An 18,924-nucleotide genomic window follows, 5' to 3' on the forward strand; every position below is an offset into this window, starting at 1 on the left:
AAAAAGCCTCTCGCTCTCAGCTGTTTCATATCGGGAAGGCCATGGGATCAATCTGTCGTTATCATTGGGTGCCATTGCCGGTTGATGGCTGTCCAATGCTAGTCTGCCGCTACCGGACAATAACCATAACGAGAAGGTAATCTGGCCCTTTTCCCGGGATGGCGTACCATTGTCGAGCTGTGTGGGCTTTGGGCGAACGCCTTACTTGTCTGAGATGGGATTGCCGCCAGCAGGTCGATGGGGGGTTAGCGATCGAGTCGAAGTCCATTTATCTGGAACTGCCTACGGAGCATTAATGGAGCTGGCATATCGTTTCTTACCTACATAAGCTCTTGCGGGCGTTGAGAGGCTGGAGGAGCGAAGATGCCAGCGATGGGAAATTTTACAATCAAATCTACGCGAAGATTAGACATAAAAAGAGCATGTGATTATATGCTAAATATTTTCTTCGGTTTCTCAAACCACTGTTAAGCCCTGGACGTTAGTTAACCTGCATTATGCTTAGCCAGATTTACACCTGACCCCTGCTGTTTGCTTTTTCTCTGATCGTGGCGTGATGCATTTGTACGAGTACGCAAAGTTCTGCTAAAAGTAAGACTTGTCTCGAAAACGTTAAAATGAAGCAAAACGAAGCGAAGAGTAATAAACACACAAAACATCGCCTGAGCCGATGGATTATATCTTGGAAAGAAAAGGAAATCGTGTTGAGAATTATCATATTTTCTGCACCTTTATTATGGCCTTCCCATCTCCCTTAGTACTAGGTAGTACTAATGCTATTACCAAGTACCTTGGGGCTCCTGGGACCTCTGGATGCTTCAATGCTACTATATGTACGCGTAACTCACCAGCAAGGCAACGCTGTTCTAGAACTCGCTTCCGAATCGATGCTTCATCCACCTTAGTGCTACTGCCCGGAGACATTTGTGCTTCGTAATCAGAATTCGTCTTCCCGTAATCATGACTTGGTCGTCTTCCTTTACTCCATGACAACGACATACTTTTCCTCCGTTGTCCTCTTCGTCAACTTGCCATACGCCTCCACGGCTTGATCAATAGGCACCGGTGTCCATTTGCTTCCGGATTTCAACTTCCCAGACTCGAAAAGCTTCGTCATGGCGCTCATCCTCCGTGCCATGTCCTTCGCCGAAGGGTTCAGCGAGTTGCATCCCAAAAGACTCAAATCAGCGCGATAAAAGTCACGCATGTCGAAGCTAATGTCTCGAGCGCCGACCTTGGGAGCGGAAATGAAAGCAAGGCGGCCGTTTTTGGCGAGTTTCTTCAGGCCATTTACCGTCAGGGTAGGAGATCCCACGGTGTCGAGAATGACGTCGACTCCCTTGTCCTCTGTCAGGACGTCCAAGGTTCTCAATTCTGGGTCTTGATCGGTGTTCACATGGCCGTCAGCATCGCGGGTGGCCTTGATGATCCGCGCGCCAATGTTCTGGATGAGTTGAACTGCGGATGACCCAACGGCGCCGTTGGCCCCTATGACGAGGACAGTGTCGGATTCTGTGATGGCTGCCCTCTCGACCATTTGCGAGGCTGTCGTGAATGGAACGCCGAGCGTGGCCGCATCGACAAATGATATGCTTTTCGGCTTCAGGGCAATCTCATCTTCGTGGACGAGGCAGTATTCCGCCTGGAAGCCATCCTTGGTAAAGGCATACTCGCGTCCACTGGTGCCGTATACCTCTTGTCCAACCAGCTCTTGAGGGCCTTCTTCGACGACTCCCGCATAGTCCCTCCCAACAACGCGAGGGTATTGTGTGTACGAAAAAAAGCCCGAGGCATTACCAACATCGCTGGGGTGGATTGCTGAAGCGTGGACCTTGACCAGGACGTGGTTTGGTATGAGGGCCGGCTTTGGGACCTCGGTGAGGACGAGACAAGGCGCTTCACTGGCGGTTTGGCGAAGTAGCTGAAGAGCTTTCATCGTGGCCGAGGTACGTGATGGCATTTTCGTATTTCTTTCGTTTTTCCTTTTCTTTGTTGGAAGTTTTGTTTTTGACGTTTTACTATGTAGGCGGAGTGGAATAAATTTATACGCTGACTGAGCTTACTGTTTGTTAGTTTACGATTCGTTATGACTGTATCGTCACTTGAAAGCGCCGGCTCTTTATAACCATCCGTTGACCATCATGATTCCCGACATCCGCGTAAGATTGTCTCAAGGGCCATGAAAAGCCGAATTCTGACCTAATGGCAAGCCACATTTCGACCAAGAACAACACAATGAAGCCGTCATGTCCCCGATTCTGCAGCGGGCGGTGCGGCCCTACGGCAGATGCGGCTGCTGCGGCTGCTGCGGCTGCTGCGGCTTGCGGCTATTGCGGAAGAGTTATCGAGAGGCCAAATCGTCCTGACTGAGAATGGATCCATGTTTGGTCAGCTATTTCTCATCAACATATATGGACCCCTTGAAATGCTTTCGAACTGAAAAAGAAGAAAAATTTGGGTTGCAATGTTCGATTTGACATTAAGACCATTGTTCCGAATTTGTCACATTCCGTTGCAGTCAAGTTTTGATGACGGGCAATAACGTCGGAATGGCTTCCGATACGCGACACTCAAGCGACACTCCTGGTGTCTTAGTCACCGATGACGGAGAAAAAGAACGCCCAGATCGCCAAGAAGCAGATCTCGAAGACGATGGATCTTTCACAGAGAGGGAGCGTGACGAAGAGGAAAACGGCGAGGCCGACATAGAGACATTGGCATCAAACTCACAACGACCTGCAGGTGACCATCTTGCCCTCCAGCTTACCCCTAGCCATATACCGCCACCTCAGTCGTTGCTTGTCGAGATCCCCTTGATCTTCACGCTATGTCTAGCCCAGCTACTAGCTCAGGCCGGGCTGGGCCAATGCATTGCTCCGTTACACATCATTGGCAACAGCTTCGGCACTCAAGATGCTGGGCAACTTAGCTGGATGCCTGCGGCCTACAGTCTTACCGTGGGCACCTTTATCCTAATTGCAGGCCGACTCGGTGATTTATTCGGACACAAGATCATCTTCGTCATCGGCTTCTCCTGGTATGGCCTCTGGAGTCTGTTGGCTGGCGTCAGCGTCTGGTCTTCGTCCATCATCTTCTTCGATGTCTGCAGAGCTTTCCAAGGCATGGGCCCTGCATTCGCCGTGCCTTCGGCGGTGGCCATCATCGGCCGCACATATCCGCCAGGCAGGAGAAAGGCAATGATATTCAGCATGTTTGGTGCCACGGCCCCGGGAGGATTCGTTGTCGGTGCCGTCTTCTCGTCAATCTTTGCTGAACTTGTGTGGTGGCCTTGGGCGTACTTTGTCATGGCTATGGTGTGTGCTCTCGTCGCTGCTGCCGGTGTCCTGATCATCCCAAAAACTCCTGGTGCCGCCAATGCTCGATCTCAGGCACGTCTCTGGGAGCTCATCGACGTCCCTGGCGCTGCTGCTGGCATCACTGGGCTCGTCCTGATCAACTTTGCTTGGAACCAAGCCCCCGTCGTTGGATGGCATACCCCATATGTCTATGTGCTCCTCATCGTCGGGTTCCTCTTTCTGGGCGTGTTTGCATGGCTCGAGGTTCATGCGTCATTCCCACTGTTGCCGACAAAGCTGTTTAGCGGCCATCTGGGCTTCGTGCTGGCTTGCATCGCCACTGGATGGTCCAGTTTCGGCATCTGGCTGCTCTACCTGTGGCAGATCATGGAACTAATAAGAGGCCAAAGTCCTCTTGTGTCCAGCGCTCAGTTCAGCACGGCAGCCGTCTCTGGAGCGTGCGCAGCTTTTACGACTGGCCTCATCCTCGGAAAGGTAAGACCGAGCATGGTCATGGGCATGGCGATGACGGCGTTTACCGTCGGTGGGATTTTGATAGCAACGGTGCCTGCTCATCAAATATACTGGGCTCAGACATTTGTTTCCATCCTTGTCATGCCCTGGGGAATGTGAGTTTCTTTGTCCCCTTTTGCATATAGACTTTCATCTTGCTAACCATGATGAAATAGGGACATGTCGTTTCCAGCCGCCACCATTATCCTGAGCGAGGCTCTACCGAAAGAACACCAAGGTCTTGCCGCTTCTCTCGTCAACACCGTCATCAACTACTCCATTTCCATCGGCCTCGGCATCGCAGGCACGGTACAATCGCAAATCAGCCCCGGAACGACAGAGGCAGAGCTTCTGAGGGGCTGTAGAAGCGCATTTTATGTTGGCATCGGCCTTAGTGGGCTTGGCGTGGTGGTCGCCATACTGTTTGTAATCGACGAGAATAAGAGGCATGTCCGCGAACGTCGCCGGGGAGAGAAATGAAATCACAGAATACGACTCTAATGCATAATGATGCTCTTGCATACCACGGGGGAAGGAAAATATAGACTGGCACTTTACGATTATAGGGAAAACGGAACTTATAGAAACAGACGAGCAGGCATGCATCATACATCATGCATTGGTTAATAGTACGAATAGACATTACTAGCATATAGCATATAGCATAATTGATACAATAATAATCAACTTCCGCGTCTCAGCATTATCCGTGACGACTCCGAAATTACAGAGTCATGAATGATACAACACCAAAGATTCCGGCATAACCAACCCAGTACATGATTCCCATTTCATGATGTCGTCCCATTGCCGCCGATGTCGTCGTCGCAGCCGTCTGAGAGCTTGTGCCTGTCGGCTGAACGACTCTTGTTCTTGTCCCAGTCGATGAAGAGGGAGATGAGGCGTTGGCGGCGCCTTGCTGCGAAGAGGAGCTAGAGCCCTGTGTTGGAGTTGCTTGAGCACTTGCGGAAGCAGCATCGGAAGCACCAGAAGTCGCAGAAGAAGGAGCCGTTGCTGAAGCGTCGCTGGTGAGAGGAGGGCAGCCGAGAGGCTTTGTGGTGGTAGCTGATGAAGGAAACGTCGCGGCAAAGGAAATCACGGAGCGCACGGGAGCCTTGAACTCGCCACAGGACAGCGCAAACATGAGATATTCACCACCCCACATGGCCTGGCACGAGCCGTTGCCGTAGTCGCCGTAGTTTGCGTTGGGGATGTAGTTTGCGATGCCATCTGTGCAGGCGCAATCCTGGAAGAAGAGCAGCGATGGTCTGCTGCCGTCGGGGCAGTAGGGCTTCTCGTCGACGCGGAAGCTCCTCGACAGCTCGCCGAGGGGCGACGCCGGCATGCAGACGTCGAGGGAGATTGGCGCCGTCTCAGCCTGGATGCGATGCTGGCACTTGTCGTCGGAGAAGAAATCGAGGCTTCCGCCACGGGAGCCGGCGGCGGAGACACGGAGGCCAAGGCCGAAGGCGAGGACGGCCAGAGTCTTGGCGATGGAGGCCATTGCGGCTGTGGGTAACGAAGGATCCCGGGATTCAAGCAGAAAAAACGAGTGGCAGGGACGGGGCTGGAGTTGATGAGGAAGTTATATCCCGATCCCGGACTTGGTGAAGATGGTTGTAAAAAGAGCGTGTGGGAGTTTCTTATGTGAAAGATTGGAAGCGCGTGATGTCCATCGCGTAGTGAAGGAACTTCGTATCGTCTCACGATCCCGCTGCGAGAAGCCGGCCTGCCTGGCAAAAACGGAGCAGAAGCCGCTGTAGCCCAGGATTACGGAGCATGAGATGGATCTGCCTAGCCCTGTGAGCTCAATCTCCTGACGCTATACCGAAAAGCATCTGTCCTGTCATGGCTCGGTATTCTAGCCGCTTGGAGGCTAGCCAGGTCCGCTGATTCGGGAGCCAAGATGCTGAGGATTCGATTGTCTGCCGAATCAAAGAACTGGGGTTGTAAAGGGAGTGAGCTCTGCCAATCGATGGCGATATATCCAGGTTTTATACAGAGAACTTCGGTAGTCTAACCAGCTTGGGCTATTGTATTGCCCGTAGAACCTGCTGAGCTGGATGGAGGCTTCAACGTGGTTATCTGGCTGCCATGTGTATAAATAATGGTCAAAGCTGAACGAGCCATCTGAGTCCGGACTCCAGAGTTCCGAATAAACCTCAACATCTTGCATTATTGTGCTGATAAAAGTTTCAAATCCACCATGGCGGGCTCATTTCAACTTGTAAAGGCTACGTTTTTAGTCACCAAGAAGGAGGGACTCAGTGACGAAGAGTTTCGGAAGCATTACACCGACGTCCACACTCCCATGGCCATCGAAGTCTGCAAGCGACACGGCGTTCTCGACTACTCTGTTGTACGTTCATATTCCCTCTACTTCTTTTCTCTAGTTTGGTGGAGCAAGAACGAGAATCTTCATAAGCTCTTCCTTCTCATGATGTGAAGAAATGATGGGCCCTTGCTGAGGCAGAAATCGGCTGACCGTCGGTAGCACTTCAACACCGAGGCGGAAAAGGCCGCCGCTCGAGCTGCTTTCGGAGAGAATGCCACTTTCATCAGCTGCGACGCCATCACGACGTTCATCTTTCCCGACATGAAATCGCTTGTTGAATCGTTTGCGGACCCAGAATATGCGGCGAAGCTGGCTCCCGACGAGAGTACGTTCACTGATAGGTCAAAATCGCAATTCGCCGTAAGCAACGAGTTTGTGGTGTTGGCCAACGGACGGGATTCAGCGCCGAATCGAGGTTGAAGCTCTGAATATGTCAACACGGGATTATGCCTTTGGAGTAATGCCATATATCGGCCTAATGTGGTGGTCAGTAGCGGGATTACGAGATTGGAGTTCCATGGCTAAAGACTTGGAGACTGTACATACAAATGTCCGAATGCACGTAAAACTCCGCAAGTGCTTATAGAACAGATCTTGCCAACAACCAACTTTCCGATCGCTCTTAATGGTGTGGTCATGATCTGCATGAGGTGATGCTCTCGGTGTACATGGCTGTTCAGCCCTGTTTTGTTGCGCAAAGCCATGTCAGCAACTTGCATCACGGCGTGCGTTTATTCGGCAAGCTGCTGGACGTAGAGTTGATGCTTGCTACGCTGAGATGGACATTGTTTTGTCAACATCGTACCGGGGTTGGAACAGGTTGAATCGAGCATCACACGGCGTTACATATGTGGAGGCGATAGGCACAGGGCGCATGTTGACATAATTAATGAGCTGTGTTCAGTGTTAATTATTATTCCAAAGCAAATCAAGTATGTGATACCGATCGGAATCAACGGAATCTTACCTGGACGAATCCTGTCTGCTGGCTACAATCCTCATTGCGAATGTGCCACTTCGGTCATTTCTCACCCCTCGCCTCAGCCGAAAAGACCCATCGCTATCGTACACCGCTCCCCACGGGAATAGGGCGTGGGAATTGACCGATTTCCAATCAAAAACGCTCTCTGTAAGATGTTTGGACGCCAGAATCAGCACGCGGCTCCAAACTTTTGGCTTTCAGGCCATCAATTAGGGTCGGAGTGATCGGTCTTGTGGTGTCGCGCTCGGGATAGTGTGGAGACAGGCTGACCCGAATAACCGTCGACTGGGAGGAGAAGCAGGCGGTTGGAGTATAATTAGAGCTTCAAACGACGTTTGAAACGATGTTGAATTGTTTAGATCGATTTATGACGTGAGATTGGGAAATATTAAGTAGCAGTGCTGCCAGCTGGTGTTCCAAAGACAGTTGTCGGATTTGAGCTTCCTATCCCGCAACGTAAAACGCAACACATTCCTAGGTTTTCTGGGCCCAGCTCTCTATAATTCCAAAATACTTATTCTTCTCTTATCAAAATCAAAACGACATCTATTTCATCAGCCTCTGGTAAAACCTCAACGACGATCAGCTCCGCAACATGGCGAACCCGGGCTTGGAAGACCAGGGCAAGATTGACCTCGCAGAGTACCTCTTCAAAAGACTGATCCAACTTGGTCTTGGATCCGTCCACGGAGTCCCTGGAGATTACAACCTCACAGTTCTCGACTATATCAAGCCCCTGGGTCTTCATTGGGCCGGCAACGCAAACGAGCTCAACGCAGGCTACGCTGCTGACGGCTATGGAAGAATTAAAGGAATATCAGCCATCATTACTTCTTTTGGAGTCGGTGAACTCTCTGCCATAAACGCCATTGGAGGTGCATATGCGGAAAAGTCTCCTGTCGTGCACATTGTTGGAACTGCCCCTATGGCAGCCCAAAAGAATGGCGCCTTGTTGCATCACACGTTGGGTACTGGCAACTACAGAGCCTTCCCAGAGATGAGCAAGTGGGTGACTGTGGCCCAGGCGAATCTGACAGACGCGGATACAGCACCAGCTCTGATTGACGCAACTCTCAAGGCATGTGTCTTGAACAGCCAACCAGTGTATATCGAACTTCCAACCAACATGGTCAAGGCTCAAGTGTCACCTCCTGTCACACCTATTGATCTCTCAATACCCGGATACGATGAGGCGTACGAGAGCAAGGTAGTGGACAGGGTCATGGAGAGGATTCAAAGTTCTACAAAGCCAGTGATTCTCATGGACGGATTGACCTCTCGCTTCCGTATTACCGAAGAAGTCAACGAATTTGTACGAGTGACTGGCCTTCCGACGCTTTCCACGCCGTTTGGAAAGGGCATCGTCAACGAAAATCTGCCCAACTATCACGGTGGCTACGTCGGAGCCGTTGGAGACGCCGTCATCAAACAGCAAGTTGATGAGGCGGATCTAGTTCTCAATTTTGGACCTCTACATTCGGATGTTAATTCTTTTGGCTTCACAGCCATGCCCAAGGCGGACGTAACAATTGCTTTGAACATGCACTCGGTCAAGTTTGGCAGCGAAATCGACTCCGACGGCCGTGCCATCTCTATCAAGTCATTTATGAAGAAGCTGGTGAAGCGTACCCATGCTGCAAATCTACCCGCTCTTCAGCCATTCACTCAGGGCCCTTCTTTCTCACCCCTTTTGTTGCAAAATCTCAAACCCTCTGCGGACGACGCAGCTATCAATCAAGACACTTTCTGGCTTCGAATGTCTGAGTTTCTCCAATCTGGAGACCTTCTCCTCACGGAAGCGGGCACATCCTTTATGGGCGCCAACACTTGTGTGTTCCCAGAGAACATCACTCTTATAAATTCCGCTCTCTGGCTTTCCATTGGCTATACTCTTCCCGCATTACAAGGAAGCGCTCTAGCTCGGCGAGAACAGCGCAAGGAGGGTAGCAAAGAGGGTGCTCGCTCATCTGGCCGGGCCATACTGTTTATAGGGGACGGAAGTCTTCAAATGTCTGCTCAGGGCATTAGCGACATCATCAGGAGTCGGCTTGACGCTACAATCTTCGTCATCAACAACGATGGCTACACTGTCGAGCGAGTCATACACGGCTTTCACGAACACTACAACGATATCCAACCGTGGAGAAATACCGAGGCTCCAAACTACTTTGGGGCACCGCTGGATGATCCCGAGTACCCCGTGATAGCAGAAAAAGCTAAGAACTGGGGGGAGCTGCGGAGCATTTTGGGACGAAAGGATGTCCAGGCGGGTAAAGGCCTGACTTTGATTGAGGTGTTCATGGACATTGCAGATGCCCCAGCTCCGCTCAAGAAGCTTTCTGCCTATGTCAGCAACAGAAACAAGACTAACGGTTCGTAGATGAATAGAAGACGGAAAAGTGGTTGGTGATGAGGCCATGTAACTTTGTATTGGGTATTTAATTGTAATATTTCCAAGTTTGTTGTCCACCAGAAGACAATAATACTAGCTACGCGCTCTGTATACAAATAAAGCAAAATAAATTTCAAGAAAAAAAAAAGAGTGTTTCTCTCATTGCTTTAGACCAATTTTCCCATGAAGCAACAGTAATCAGTTAACCAACGTGGGATGCTCGGCCAAACTGGCCCAAAAATCCATCTCAAGCTCCCAAGACTGCGAGTTGATATAAGGATCCCAGTTATCAGCAACATCGGAATTCAGCAGCTGCTGCGAGTCGCTGGCCCCTGAGGCCGCTTTTAGGGCGGTAAGTGAGTCGAGCAAGCTCTGAATAGTTCTCGTCGCCTGCGAGAAGAGCGCAAAATTTGGTTCACCAGGCTGGATCCACGCTCCGATGGTGATTTCGGCAACGAGAACGCTGAGGGCCTGGATCATTTTGGATCGGGAGAATTGGCGGGAGTCGGGGGCTGTAGAGTTGAGAAGGGCGAGAGAGATGATGCCGGCGGCTGGTAATCCGTATTGAGCGACCTATACAACCATTTGCTTTTGTTAGAAAACCTGGATAAATGTTGCAGCATTGCGTGATGTCTCTCTTACCTTCCAGATAAGACAGGTTCCCGAGTTTGCCATTCGATCCCGAAGGATGATTGTTTCCACGACGATAGAGAGCATTTCGCTCGAGGTTCTCAAAAGGGCTTCATCGGGTTCGGCTACTTTGCGTTGGGATAGAAATCCTAGGAGAAAGTGGGTATGGAGATACTCCAGTCGAGCTCCGGCTAGGAAATCTCTTGCAAAGGGCCCAAGAGGGCAATCTTTGAGGCTTGTGGTGAGACGGTAGTGAGGAGGCAAGTCTTGCCATTGTTGGTCAATCTTTAGACGAAGTTCGCTGTGACGCTGTTTAGCAAAGGAAGAATACTGGAAAAGGAGACTTAATGGCGACTAACTTGATGATGGCGGTCCCGCCGGGAGCCTGGCGCTTGCGAAATAGCTGGAGTACCTCTTCTTTGATGATTGCGAACAAGGCTGAACAAAACGTATCGGAAGTGTAGTTCAAGACTTGTTCACTGCTGTGATGCTCGACGTCTCGATCTCGGCCTGCCATCGTGGGGGAAGACATCGGACTGCCGTCGTTCTTTTCAGTGCTATCGGGCTCTTCCCAAACACTCACAAACCTGGTGGGGAGCTGGAAGTAGCAAAATTCCTTCATAATTCGCGGGGGGCGCCCTAGGAAGATGGCTAGGCTCTTGTCCGCCGCGTAAATGCGGGCGAAACAGGATCTTCGCAGCTCGGCGACAAACAAAGGAATGTTGTAAGAGTCTTCGTCGATTTTTTCATGATAGCCAAGGGCAAATAGCGAGCTTGCAACATCTCCCATACGCCGCCAAGAGTGGTAACCTAATGGCGGTCTTTAGTTCTTGTTCAAATAATTGATTGATTAGATCATGGGGTAGGACTTACTCTGATCACCATCGACTTGAGAGTGGACGATTAGATTCTCATACTGCAAGACTAGCTGTAAATCGTTGAGGCAATCCAACGCGAGACACGTCTCCAAGCAACAATCTCCAATGTATGTCAAGGCTTTGATAAGCCCACGGCGTCCCTCGTCGCTATTATACAGTGGACCAAAGGAAGAGGTATCCAAAGCAGCTCGGCTTGCAGCAGCAAGGAATATGCCAAGACTTTCCCAGCGGATATTTCTACCAGACATCTGCGAAAGGTACTCTGAAGGGGTGGAGTGTCTGTGAACTCTGATGGGCCTATGGGTGTTCTCCAACAAGACCCTTGCTCTTTGAGCAATTCCAACGTTAATATCGTGAGAATCGTTTCCGACAGGGGTTGATAGCTCTCTCCAGCTAACAGCGGCCTCAGCACAAGTCTCGACAAAGGGCTCCGCTAGTGCGAGGTTGACCCCCTTCTTGAGCCAGAATCGTATCAGAGATGCCAGTCCGGAGACTTGCAGTTGATCCAAGAGGCTCAATGCATGATTGGCTCTATCAAACGTTGCCTGGTCGATGAATGTGTCCGCAGGAGGGCTAGGTATTGACGGCTGCACAGACTCGTCATGCTGGGAGACGGCCAACCACGAAGGGGCACGTGAAGACACCTGGTTAAAGATGGTTGCGTGACTAACATCGCCAAGGTAACCGGGATTGGGGTACCGACGAGGCCCAGCTGAAGAAGCACCCAACACCTCTGAAATGGGCGAAGTGTCCAAGGGCGGAGTGGTCAGGGCTTCCACACGGACGGATTGCCTTGCACTGGACGCATGAAGCAACGCATAGGTCAGCGGTCGAAGTTGTGCATAGTCAACAACACGAGATTACTGATCACTTCTCACCTTTGCTCTCGTTCTCTGATACCATCACCGTGACTTTTCCTGCGGAATGGGCGAGCTCGATACACACAGAGATCAATCTGATCACGGCTGCGGCATCGGGCACAAGTGGGCCGCTCGTGTCCGCAGGCCAACTTGGCCCGTCGACAAGGTTCGCAGGCAGCGTGGCGGATGCTCATCCCGCAGTGTTTGATATGGAGCTTGTCGAATGATGGAGAGAATCGCCAGCAAGACGTGAGTATACTCCGGACGGTTTACAAACCAAACTCAAGTGACCAGCGCGAATGTACATATACGGAGAGAGTCTCGCTCCGACGGACCGGAACGCCGGTTTCTCCGACAAGCCCCATCATACGCCGACGCCCTTTGATGCACTCCAAGTTTCAAATGATCTCTCCAGACCACCTACGGAGAGCATGTACACGGACACTAAACAATCCCATTGCCGGCATTGCACGCATCTCTTGGTTCTTTGATTCATCATTAGCTGAAACTCCACAAATGGCAATTCATCTCATTATCAATCTCCATATTTCACCACATTCATGCAACAGGTCAATCCCGCTAGGCGAGATCGGTGCCGTTCCAAACGATTAGCCCCCTCCACAGTGTTGGGGCTAGGCCACGGAAAAAGACGCCAGGGACGTATTGTCACAGAGGAAAAGAGCGTATTGTTTGCCATGGCTATTGATGATGGGTTTGAATCAAGTCTGCTTGCATTGTGGCTTCGGCCGTTGGACCAGCCATCGCACTCTCTCAATAGAATCTGCACTTGGAAGAGTCCCGCGCACGGATGCCCCTTGGAGCCTTTATAAACTATCGATTGCCCTTTGAAAACCAAATCACCGTAGGAGTCGTCCATACCCTTATTCAGTAGCACAATCAGAATTTCAAAACAGCATCTGACAGGATGGGTAGTCTATCCAGAGAAGTTGACGAGTGGACCCAGGAGCCCAATCTCCATCCGGAGAGAAGACCGATCCCTGTTTCTCAACGAGGAGTGGCCGCGCCAAGCAGCTCAGAGCAGTTCAAGGCCAAGTGCAGCAAGCATAAGCCACAGGCCAGGCGATGGCATCGTAAGTTACCGGAAAGCAAACTGCTTCTATCCAGTATCATTGTCGACTGACCTCCTTTCCCCCGTAGCATACATCAGTGCAGAGTCGGCGAGTCGCACAGGATCAACTCTCAAGAAGGCCGTGGAGCACCTCTCCAATCCAAACGCCATCTCACTGGGGGGTGGTATTCCCCTGAGTGACTTTTTCCCGATTGACGAAATTGCCCTGAGACCAAGTTCACTCATCAATGCCGAGACGGGAGAAAAGAAGAAGACGACCTCCCAAACGACCCTGCATGCTACTAAGCACGATATTGCCGATGATACCAGCGTCTACGATCTCTCTGTCGCTTTGAATTATTCCCAAGGCTATGGATCGGCTCAGTTCATGCGATGGATCATAGAGCACACGGAAATTGTGCACGATCCACCTTACGCTGACTGGCAATGCTCCATGACAATTGGCAACACCTCGGCGTTGGACATATGCTTGAGAATGTTGACAGAGCCAGGTGACTGTATTTTGGCAGACAAATATACATTCTCATCCGCCATCGAGACCGTTCTTCCTCTGGGAGTCAAATTCATCGGAGTCGACATGGATCGCGAGGGCATGCTTCCTGACAGTCTTGATGATATACTTGAGACGTGGAATCCTACCGAACACAACAACGCACGAAAGCCATCAGTTTTATATGCAATCCCAACTGGCCAAAACCCTACCGGCACCACTCAAAGCCTCCAACGCCGCAAGGCAATCTACGCAGTGGCCCAGAAGCATGATTTGATCATTCTCGAGGATGATCCGTATTACTTCCTACAGATGGATGAATATGACTCTACTAAACAGGATGGCCCTACTCCCTCTGAGATTCAGTCACCTGTCGAATTCTTCAAGAGGCTTGTGCCTTCATATCTTCGCATAGATATTGACGGACGAGTCATGCGCATGGATTCTTTTAGCAAGGTTGTCAGCCCTGGGGCTCGTCTGGGCTGGATTACTGCCCCCGAGCAGCTCATTGAGCGATACAAGACCCACAGCGATGTTTCGACCCAGAGCCCTTCCGGTCTAAGCCAATTGGTGCTTTTCAAACTCCTGGATGAGCATTGGGGGCACGAAGGCTTCACAAGGTGGTTGATGCACTTGCGCAAACAGTACACCTTGAGAAGAGACTTCATTCTGTCTGCTTGCGAGCGTTACCTACCCAGACAAGTTGTTAGCTGGGAGCCAACCAATGCAGGCATGTTTGTAAGTAAAACCCCTGGTCTGTCGTTTTTTAACACCTGTGGCTGACCACTATCACACAGCAATGGCTCAAGGTAGACTGGGAACAGCATCCCAATCGTAAAGACAAGACAGCCGACCTTGTTGAAAAGGAAATCTGGCTGGAAAGCATCTCAGCTGGAGCATTGGTTAGCAGTGGCTCGTGGTTCCGTGCATCGAAAGACGTGCCCGGTGACGAAGTATTCTATCGAACTACTTTTGCCGCAGCCCCGCAGCCCAAGATTGAGGAAGCCATCAAGCGCTTCGGTGAAGCAATACGCAAGGTGTTTGAGCTCAAAGAGAAGAGTTGAATAACAATAGGCGCTCCAATGAGAGCGAGGCCCCCGACCCGACTGGCAGAGTACTGTTATGCATAGCAACAATTTCACGTCTAGAGTTTGTATAAGAAAAGTTTGGACATATCTTACCTATATTTAATATGGACGAAAAATCACCATTCTGATACCGACACTCAGCATCTTTCGTGCAATGTGCAACAATGCTTTTTTTCTTCTGGTATTTTAGAAATGGGGGCGATGATTAATTCTGCATTCATTCTCGAGTTAATCCCGGCATTGGCGCTGGTGCAGGCATTCAGGATCAGGAACTATCATCATCCACAACGGCCATTTTTGAAGCTGCCAGGCGCTTAGATCGCCATTTGATCAATACGAGCACTTTTTCCATCCCAAAAATCGACGATGTTTGATCAATTGACGCGAATGAAGGTAGCCATCACGGTCCGCAGATTCTGCTTGAAAGTATGCCCTCTGAGGAAGTTGTCGAGGCATGAGCAGGAATCCAACCGCCACTTAGTCAATCCGCTGACTTTGTTGTTAAAAATCATCAAAATCACATTACCAATTCTTACAAACTAAGCAGCAATGCGGTTGCGTACCTTGTTCGGCTGGTCACCCGCCGAATAGGCTATCCGAATTGCGGCTCTCCGCTAATAACCGCGATGGCACTTGGTGCTCTTAAGCATACCTTGGTTTTATTACGCGCCTCAAGCAGAGTAACGCTAACATTTTGACTTTCAGTTCCGATAAAATCATACGGTGGGGAATAGATGCATTCTATCATGTCTATATAAGTCAGCGCCTCTTGCTGTTATCGTGCCATTTCGGTAAAGAGTCTCAGCGAGGACTGAATCACTCTTACTTGCATCTCACAATGGCTTCCAAAATGCCGAAAACACAATCACCAGGTCTCGGAGTAGTCTCCTACCGACACAGCACACTCCCGCTCTCTCTCATTCGACACGGCGGCGGCCTTGTCGGTTGTGGCATGCTCTTTGGCTTCCTCGTCCCCCTAGTTCCTTATCCACGCCTGGGTCTTACAGCACACATTCAGTTTGGCGTCCAAGGCTGCATGGTGCTCGTCACAGGCCTGGTACTCCAATCGAACCCCCTAGGAACTAACCGTGACCAAGATGCAGAGACTCCTCCCGGACAGAGATCTCAGTTGGCCGACAGACTCAGCTGGTGGCAAGAGCAGGTGATACACTGGGGATGCGCAACGATTTGGGCCACAATGATTGCCGAAGCAGGAAATGCCTGGTGGGGGACGAAATGGACACTGCCGATTGCACACCAGGCCGCCGGCTTGCTTGGTGGTAGCCATGAGGCTGCTCGGTGGATGGAGCTTGTCGTTGCCGCTACGCACTTCCCACTTGCTTTTCCGCTGGCATCGGTGGTGAGTTGGATTCCTGATGCTTTGAGGACATGAGCCTGTTATCTTGCAGACAGCGACTGACGTGACTTGTATACTTAGTGGCCTATCATTTTATCCAAGCTGTGGTGATTGCAAGTGTATGTTGGACCATTGAGAACGCCTCATCTTCGACAAGCACTTTCATTGGGTTGACGTCTGGAGGCAAGTAGGTGGAAATATCGTAATATCGTGAGATTTACTGTATTATACCAAGAACTATCTATAACAAAAAAAAAAACTAACTGCATTCTGGCGTTGAAGTAAGAATTATCAAGATTACAGCGAGAGGAATACTTGCTGCATCACGATCTTTCACACTTCGAACAGACTAAAAACGGATCAAATTGATCTAACAAACACGATTTAAGAACTCAAGAATGAAATTGACTCTCAATATGCCTCAGATTCTGAAATCTTCCTCCCAAACCTCGGTTACAGTTCTGCCAACAATCGTCGACTTTCCTGTCCTACTCTGCCGTCAGCAAGCAACATGGAAACAACTTCCCTTTGGTGTTTCTCTGCCGCGAGAAGGATGGGCGCTTGCTCAGGAGTTTTTGTTCTGTCAGGGTCAATATCTGGGTGTTGAAGCAGCATCTTCACTATCTTCAAGTTGCCCATCTCAGCTGCAATACCGATAGGTGTCGAACTACCATCCGATGTAAGATTGACATCGATGTCAGGATGCTCAACAAGAAGCTCAACGATGTCCGGTCGGTTGGCCTTTATGGCAGCGATTAACGGCGTCGAGGGTTTAACGAAAGTAACAAGATTAACGTTAACCCTTCCGGTATCGAGCAGGAGCTTCACGATCTTTATGCTTCGGCTCCAATCCGCCGCAATCCAGAGCGGCGAATTGCCAGTGGATGTTCGGTGGTCTGGGCGGACTGAGTCAATGGAGAGCAGGTGTTCAACTACTGCTTCATCTCCCTCTGAAACAGCGCAAGCGAGTGGCGTCCATCCTCCTCCATCTTCGGTATCTATCAGAACCTCTGGATGAGTAAGAAGCAACAAAGCCACCTCGCTATGCTCTGATACTATCGCAATGTGTAATGGCGTCTGATCAACGTCATTCGTCCAATTCCAATCAACGTCTGGGAGAGTAAAGAAGTGACGCACAACCTCGATAGATCCGTACTTTGCCGCTAGCCATAGGGGAGTTAAACGTTGGTCATGTCCTAAAGGGTTGCTGTAAGTAAGTAAACCACTGGCTGTTGCTCCGCATTGCAGAAACTTCTTCAGTGCATCAACGTGATCGTTGGAGATAGCCCAGTTGAATCCAGAACACTCTTGATGCTCGATATTCCATTCATAGAGAAGGGGATTTCCTGCGTGATACAATGACAGGCACGTGAGAGAAAATGATGATAAGGACTTGAGATGACCCTGGCAAGCCAATTCCTGCATAATCATGTTGCGGAGTTCGGCGGGTAGGTCGTGGAACGACATTTTGAGAGGCTGTGGTTGCAAGATGAGCGAAGACGAAGAAATGCGGTTAATCTGCATCATTTTCCTTTTGCGTCTCACACTGGAATTGAATTCATATTTATACAAGTGCGATTATCGGTCATTCTCGTTCTTTCTCTTGCTAGCTGCATATCTTGACAAAGGCCACATGCGATGAGAATACATACGAACAGCATCTGAGAACACAGACAAGAGGGTTCAGCACACAATTAGTAAAATACAAACAGTGTCAACAGAAGATTGCACCATTCGTGAACGGCAGGTATTCAGCAATTATGTACACCAAGGTTGAAAGCTTTTGAGGACATCTTATTAATACTTTGGACAGCTGCTAGGTGAAACAATCACGACAGTGGAACAAGAAATGAACAATGGGAAGTTGGCCAACAAAAATGCATGGAATCTGCAACAAAGGTTCCCTGCAAAAAAGCGATCATCTACAACAATCTCAGGATAAAGTTTTTGAGATAATGAGGCTGTGGCCGACATGATCTATCTTTCAAGGCGGCGAGTTTACTCAGGGCAGGAATTTTTGTGCAGCATCAAACACCCCTTCATTTGGGGATTTGCCTGCCCCGATGGAAAATCCACGGCAACAAGAACAGAACACTCGCAACTGAATCATCTATTTTGAAGAATTGATGTTTTGAAATGTTCATCAATCCAGTCCAAAAAAGCTTTTAGACGAATTGAACGAGGCAGGGGGCATGCCATGGGAAGTGGATCACCACTTCAACAAGCGGTTCCATGGTCTAACGGTTATGACTGCGGATTCTGATTCCGCCAGCGAGGGTTCGACTCCCTCTGGAACCTTTTTTTGTTCACATTGCCACTCTTTCTTTGTATCTCTTTCAAGGAAAATGTTATTCAAGGAACAAGAGGCGTTCAAAAAATACCTTGTTTTCTTTTTCTTATTATAGAAGCATGTGCGTGGTGCTGGTGTCAAAGCGGAATTCATCCAAATCTTTGCGGTTCAAAGAAACGCCCGTGAAGCTCTCGAAAAATCCAACCCAGAAATTTCCAACCGAACGGAAAGAATACATGTACAAGATTTGTGACAAAGATACAGGTAGACTCGGTCTGTATAACCACAGTTTGTTCATTTCCGCTCTCAAGAAACAGAAAGTTGGATGGAATTGGTACCAAGCAGTCTCCCTTGACCTGAGCAACGTTGCTAATCAAGTCTGAGCAGACAACTGCAGTTGGCACTTCTGGCTTCTTTATATCACACCGGTCGTCAAATTTGAAAATGGCAATTGGAGAAAGTATGGAACGAGATTAGGAGCCTACTATTCAAGACAAGTTGAACAGCAAGACAAAATTAGCTATAAGCCGGCGCGAGCGAGATGCCGTGTAATAATCTGTCGTGTAGCACAGCTGTGCGCGTACAAAATATCGCCGGATTTCCGCAGATGTTCGAATACGCGTGTGGTTTGCCGACTGTATGTATGGTATGCTCCGTCTATCCGTAGATGCCTATGCTTCTGGCGCGGGAGTGTTCTGACACTTTGTCTCACGGAAGTTGACA

At 49.8% G+C, this 18,924-nt stretch overlaps 9 protein-coding genes across 9 annotated transcripts; 5 read left to right on the plus strand and 4 right to left on the minus strand.

The window, feature by feature from the left end:
- Positions 1 to 979: 979 nt before the first annotated feature.
- Triagg1_10572 (uncharacterized protein) lies at positions 980 to 1,960 on the minus strand (the record flags this gene model as incomplete). The annotated part of the gene is made up of 1 exon (XM_062894658.1): positions 980 to 1,960. One exon carries the CDS (start codon positions 1,958 to 1,960, stop codon positions 980 to 982), a length of 981 nt encoding a protein of 326 aa, XP_062750449.1.
- A 568-nt stretch (positions 1,961 to 2,528) lies between these two features.
- Positions 2,529 to 4,289, plus strand: Triagg1_10573 (uncharacterized protein; the record flags this gene model as incomplete). Its single annotated transcript, XM_062894659.1, has 2 exons — positions 2,529 to 3,925; positions 3,986 to 4,289. 2 exons carry the CDS (start codon positions 2,529 to 2,531, stop codon positions 4,287 to 4,289), a joined length of 1,701 nt encoding a protein of 566 aa, XP_062750450.1.
- A 244-nt stretch (positions 4,290 to 4,533) lies between these two features.
- Triagg1_10574 (uncharacterized protein) lies at positions 4,534 to 5,313 on the minus strand (the record flags this gene model as incomplete). The annotated part of the gene is made up of 1 exon (XM_062894660.1): positions 4,534 to 5,313. One exon carries the CDS (start codon positions 5,311 to 5,313, stop codon positions 4,534 to 4,536), a length of 780 nt encoding a protein of 259 aa, XP_062750451.1.
- A 702-nt stretch (positions 5,314 to 6,015) lies between these two features.
- Positions 6,016 to 6,564, plus strand: Triagg1_10575 (uncharacterized protein; the record flags this gene model as incomplete). The annotated part of the gene is made up of 2 exons (XM_062894661.1): positions 6,016 to 6,168; positions 6,304 to 6,564. The coding sequence occupies 2 exons, from the start codon at positions 6,016 to 6,018 to the stop codon at positions 6,562 to 6,564; spliced, it is 414 nt and encodes a 137-aa protein (XP_062750452.1).
- A 1,157-nt stretch (positions 6,565 to 7,721) lies between these two features.
- Positions 7,722 to 9,506, plus strand: Triagg1_10576 (uncharacterized protein; the record flags this gene model as incomplete). The annotated part of the gene is made up of 1 exon (XM_062894662.1): positions 7,722 to 9,506. The coding sequence occupies one exon, from the start codon at positions 7,722 to 7,724 to the stop codon at positions 9,504 to 9,506; it is 1,785 nt and encodes a 594-aa protein (XP_062750453.1).
- Positions 9,507 to 9,716: 210 nt separating this feature from the next.
- Positions 9,717 to 12,080, minus strand: Triagg1_10577 (transcriptional regulator family: Fungal Specific TF; the record flags this gene model as incomplete). The annotated part of the gene is made up of 5 exons (XM_062894664.1): positions 9,717 to 10,091; positions 10,161 to 10,449; positions 10,508 to 10,958; positions 11,022 to 11,824; positions 11,905 to 12,080. The coding sequence occupies 5 exons, from the start codon at positions 12,078 to 12,080 to the stop codon at positions 9,717 to 9,719; spliced, it is 2,094 nt and encodes a 697-aa protein (XP_062750454.1).
- A 731-nt stretch (positions 12,081 to 12,811) lies between these two features.
- Triagg1_10578 (uncharacterized protein) lies at positions 12,812 to 14,530 on the plus strand (the record flags this gene model as incomplete). The annotated part of the gene is made up of 3 exons (XM_062894665.1): positions 12,812 to 12,977; positions 13,045 to 14,204; positions 14,264 to 14,530. 3 exons carry the CDS (start codon positions 12,812 to 12,814, stop codon positions 14,528 to 14,530), a joined length of 1,593 nt encoding a protein of 530 aa, XP_062750455.1.
- An 862-nt stretch (positions 14,531 to 15,392) lies between these two features.
- On the plus strand, positions 15,393 to 15,947 carry Triagg1_10579 (uncharacterized protein; the record flags this gene model as incomplete). The annotated part of the gene is made up of 1 exon (XM_062894666.1): positions 15,393 to 15,947. One exon carries the CDS (start codon positions 15,393 to 15,395, stop codon positions 15,945 to 15,947), a length of 555 nt encoding a protein of 184 aa, XP_062750456.1.
- A 417-nt stretch (positions 15,948 to 16,364) lies between these two features.
- Triagg1_10580 (uncharacterized protein) lies at positions 16,365 to 17,378 on the minus strand (the record flags this gene model as incomplete). Its single annotated transcript, XM_062894667.1, has 1 exon — positions 16,365 to 17,378. The coding sequence occupies one exon, from the start codon at positions 17,376 to 17,378 to the stop codon at positions 16,365 to 16,367; it is 1,014 nt and encodes a 337-aa protein (XP_062750457.1).
- Positions 17,379 to 18,924: the final 1,546 nt, after the last annotated feature.

Source organism: Trichoderma aggressivum (assembly GCF_033847375.1).
Source record: "Trichoderma aggressivum f. europaeum strain CBS 100526 chromosome Unknown scaffold_077, whole genome shotgun sequence".
Taxonomy (NCBI): Eukaryota; Fungi; Ascomycota; class Sordariomycetes; order Hypocreales; family Hypocreaceae; genus Trichoderma; species Trichoderma aggressivum.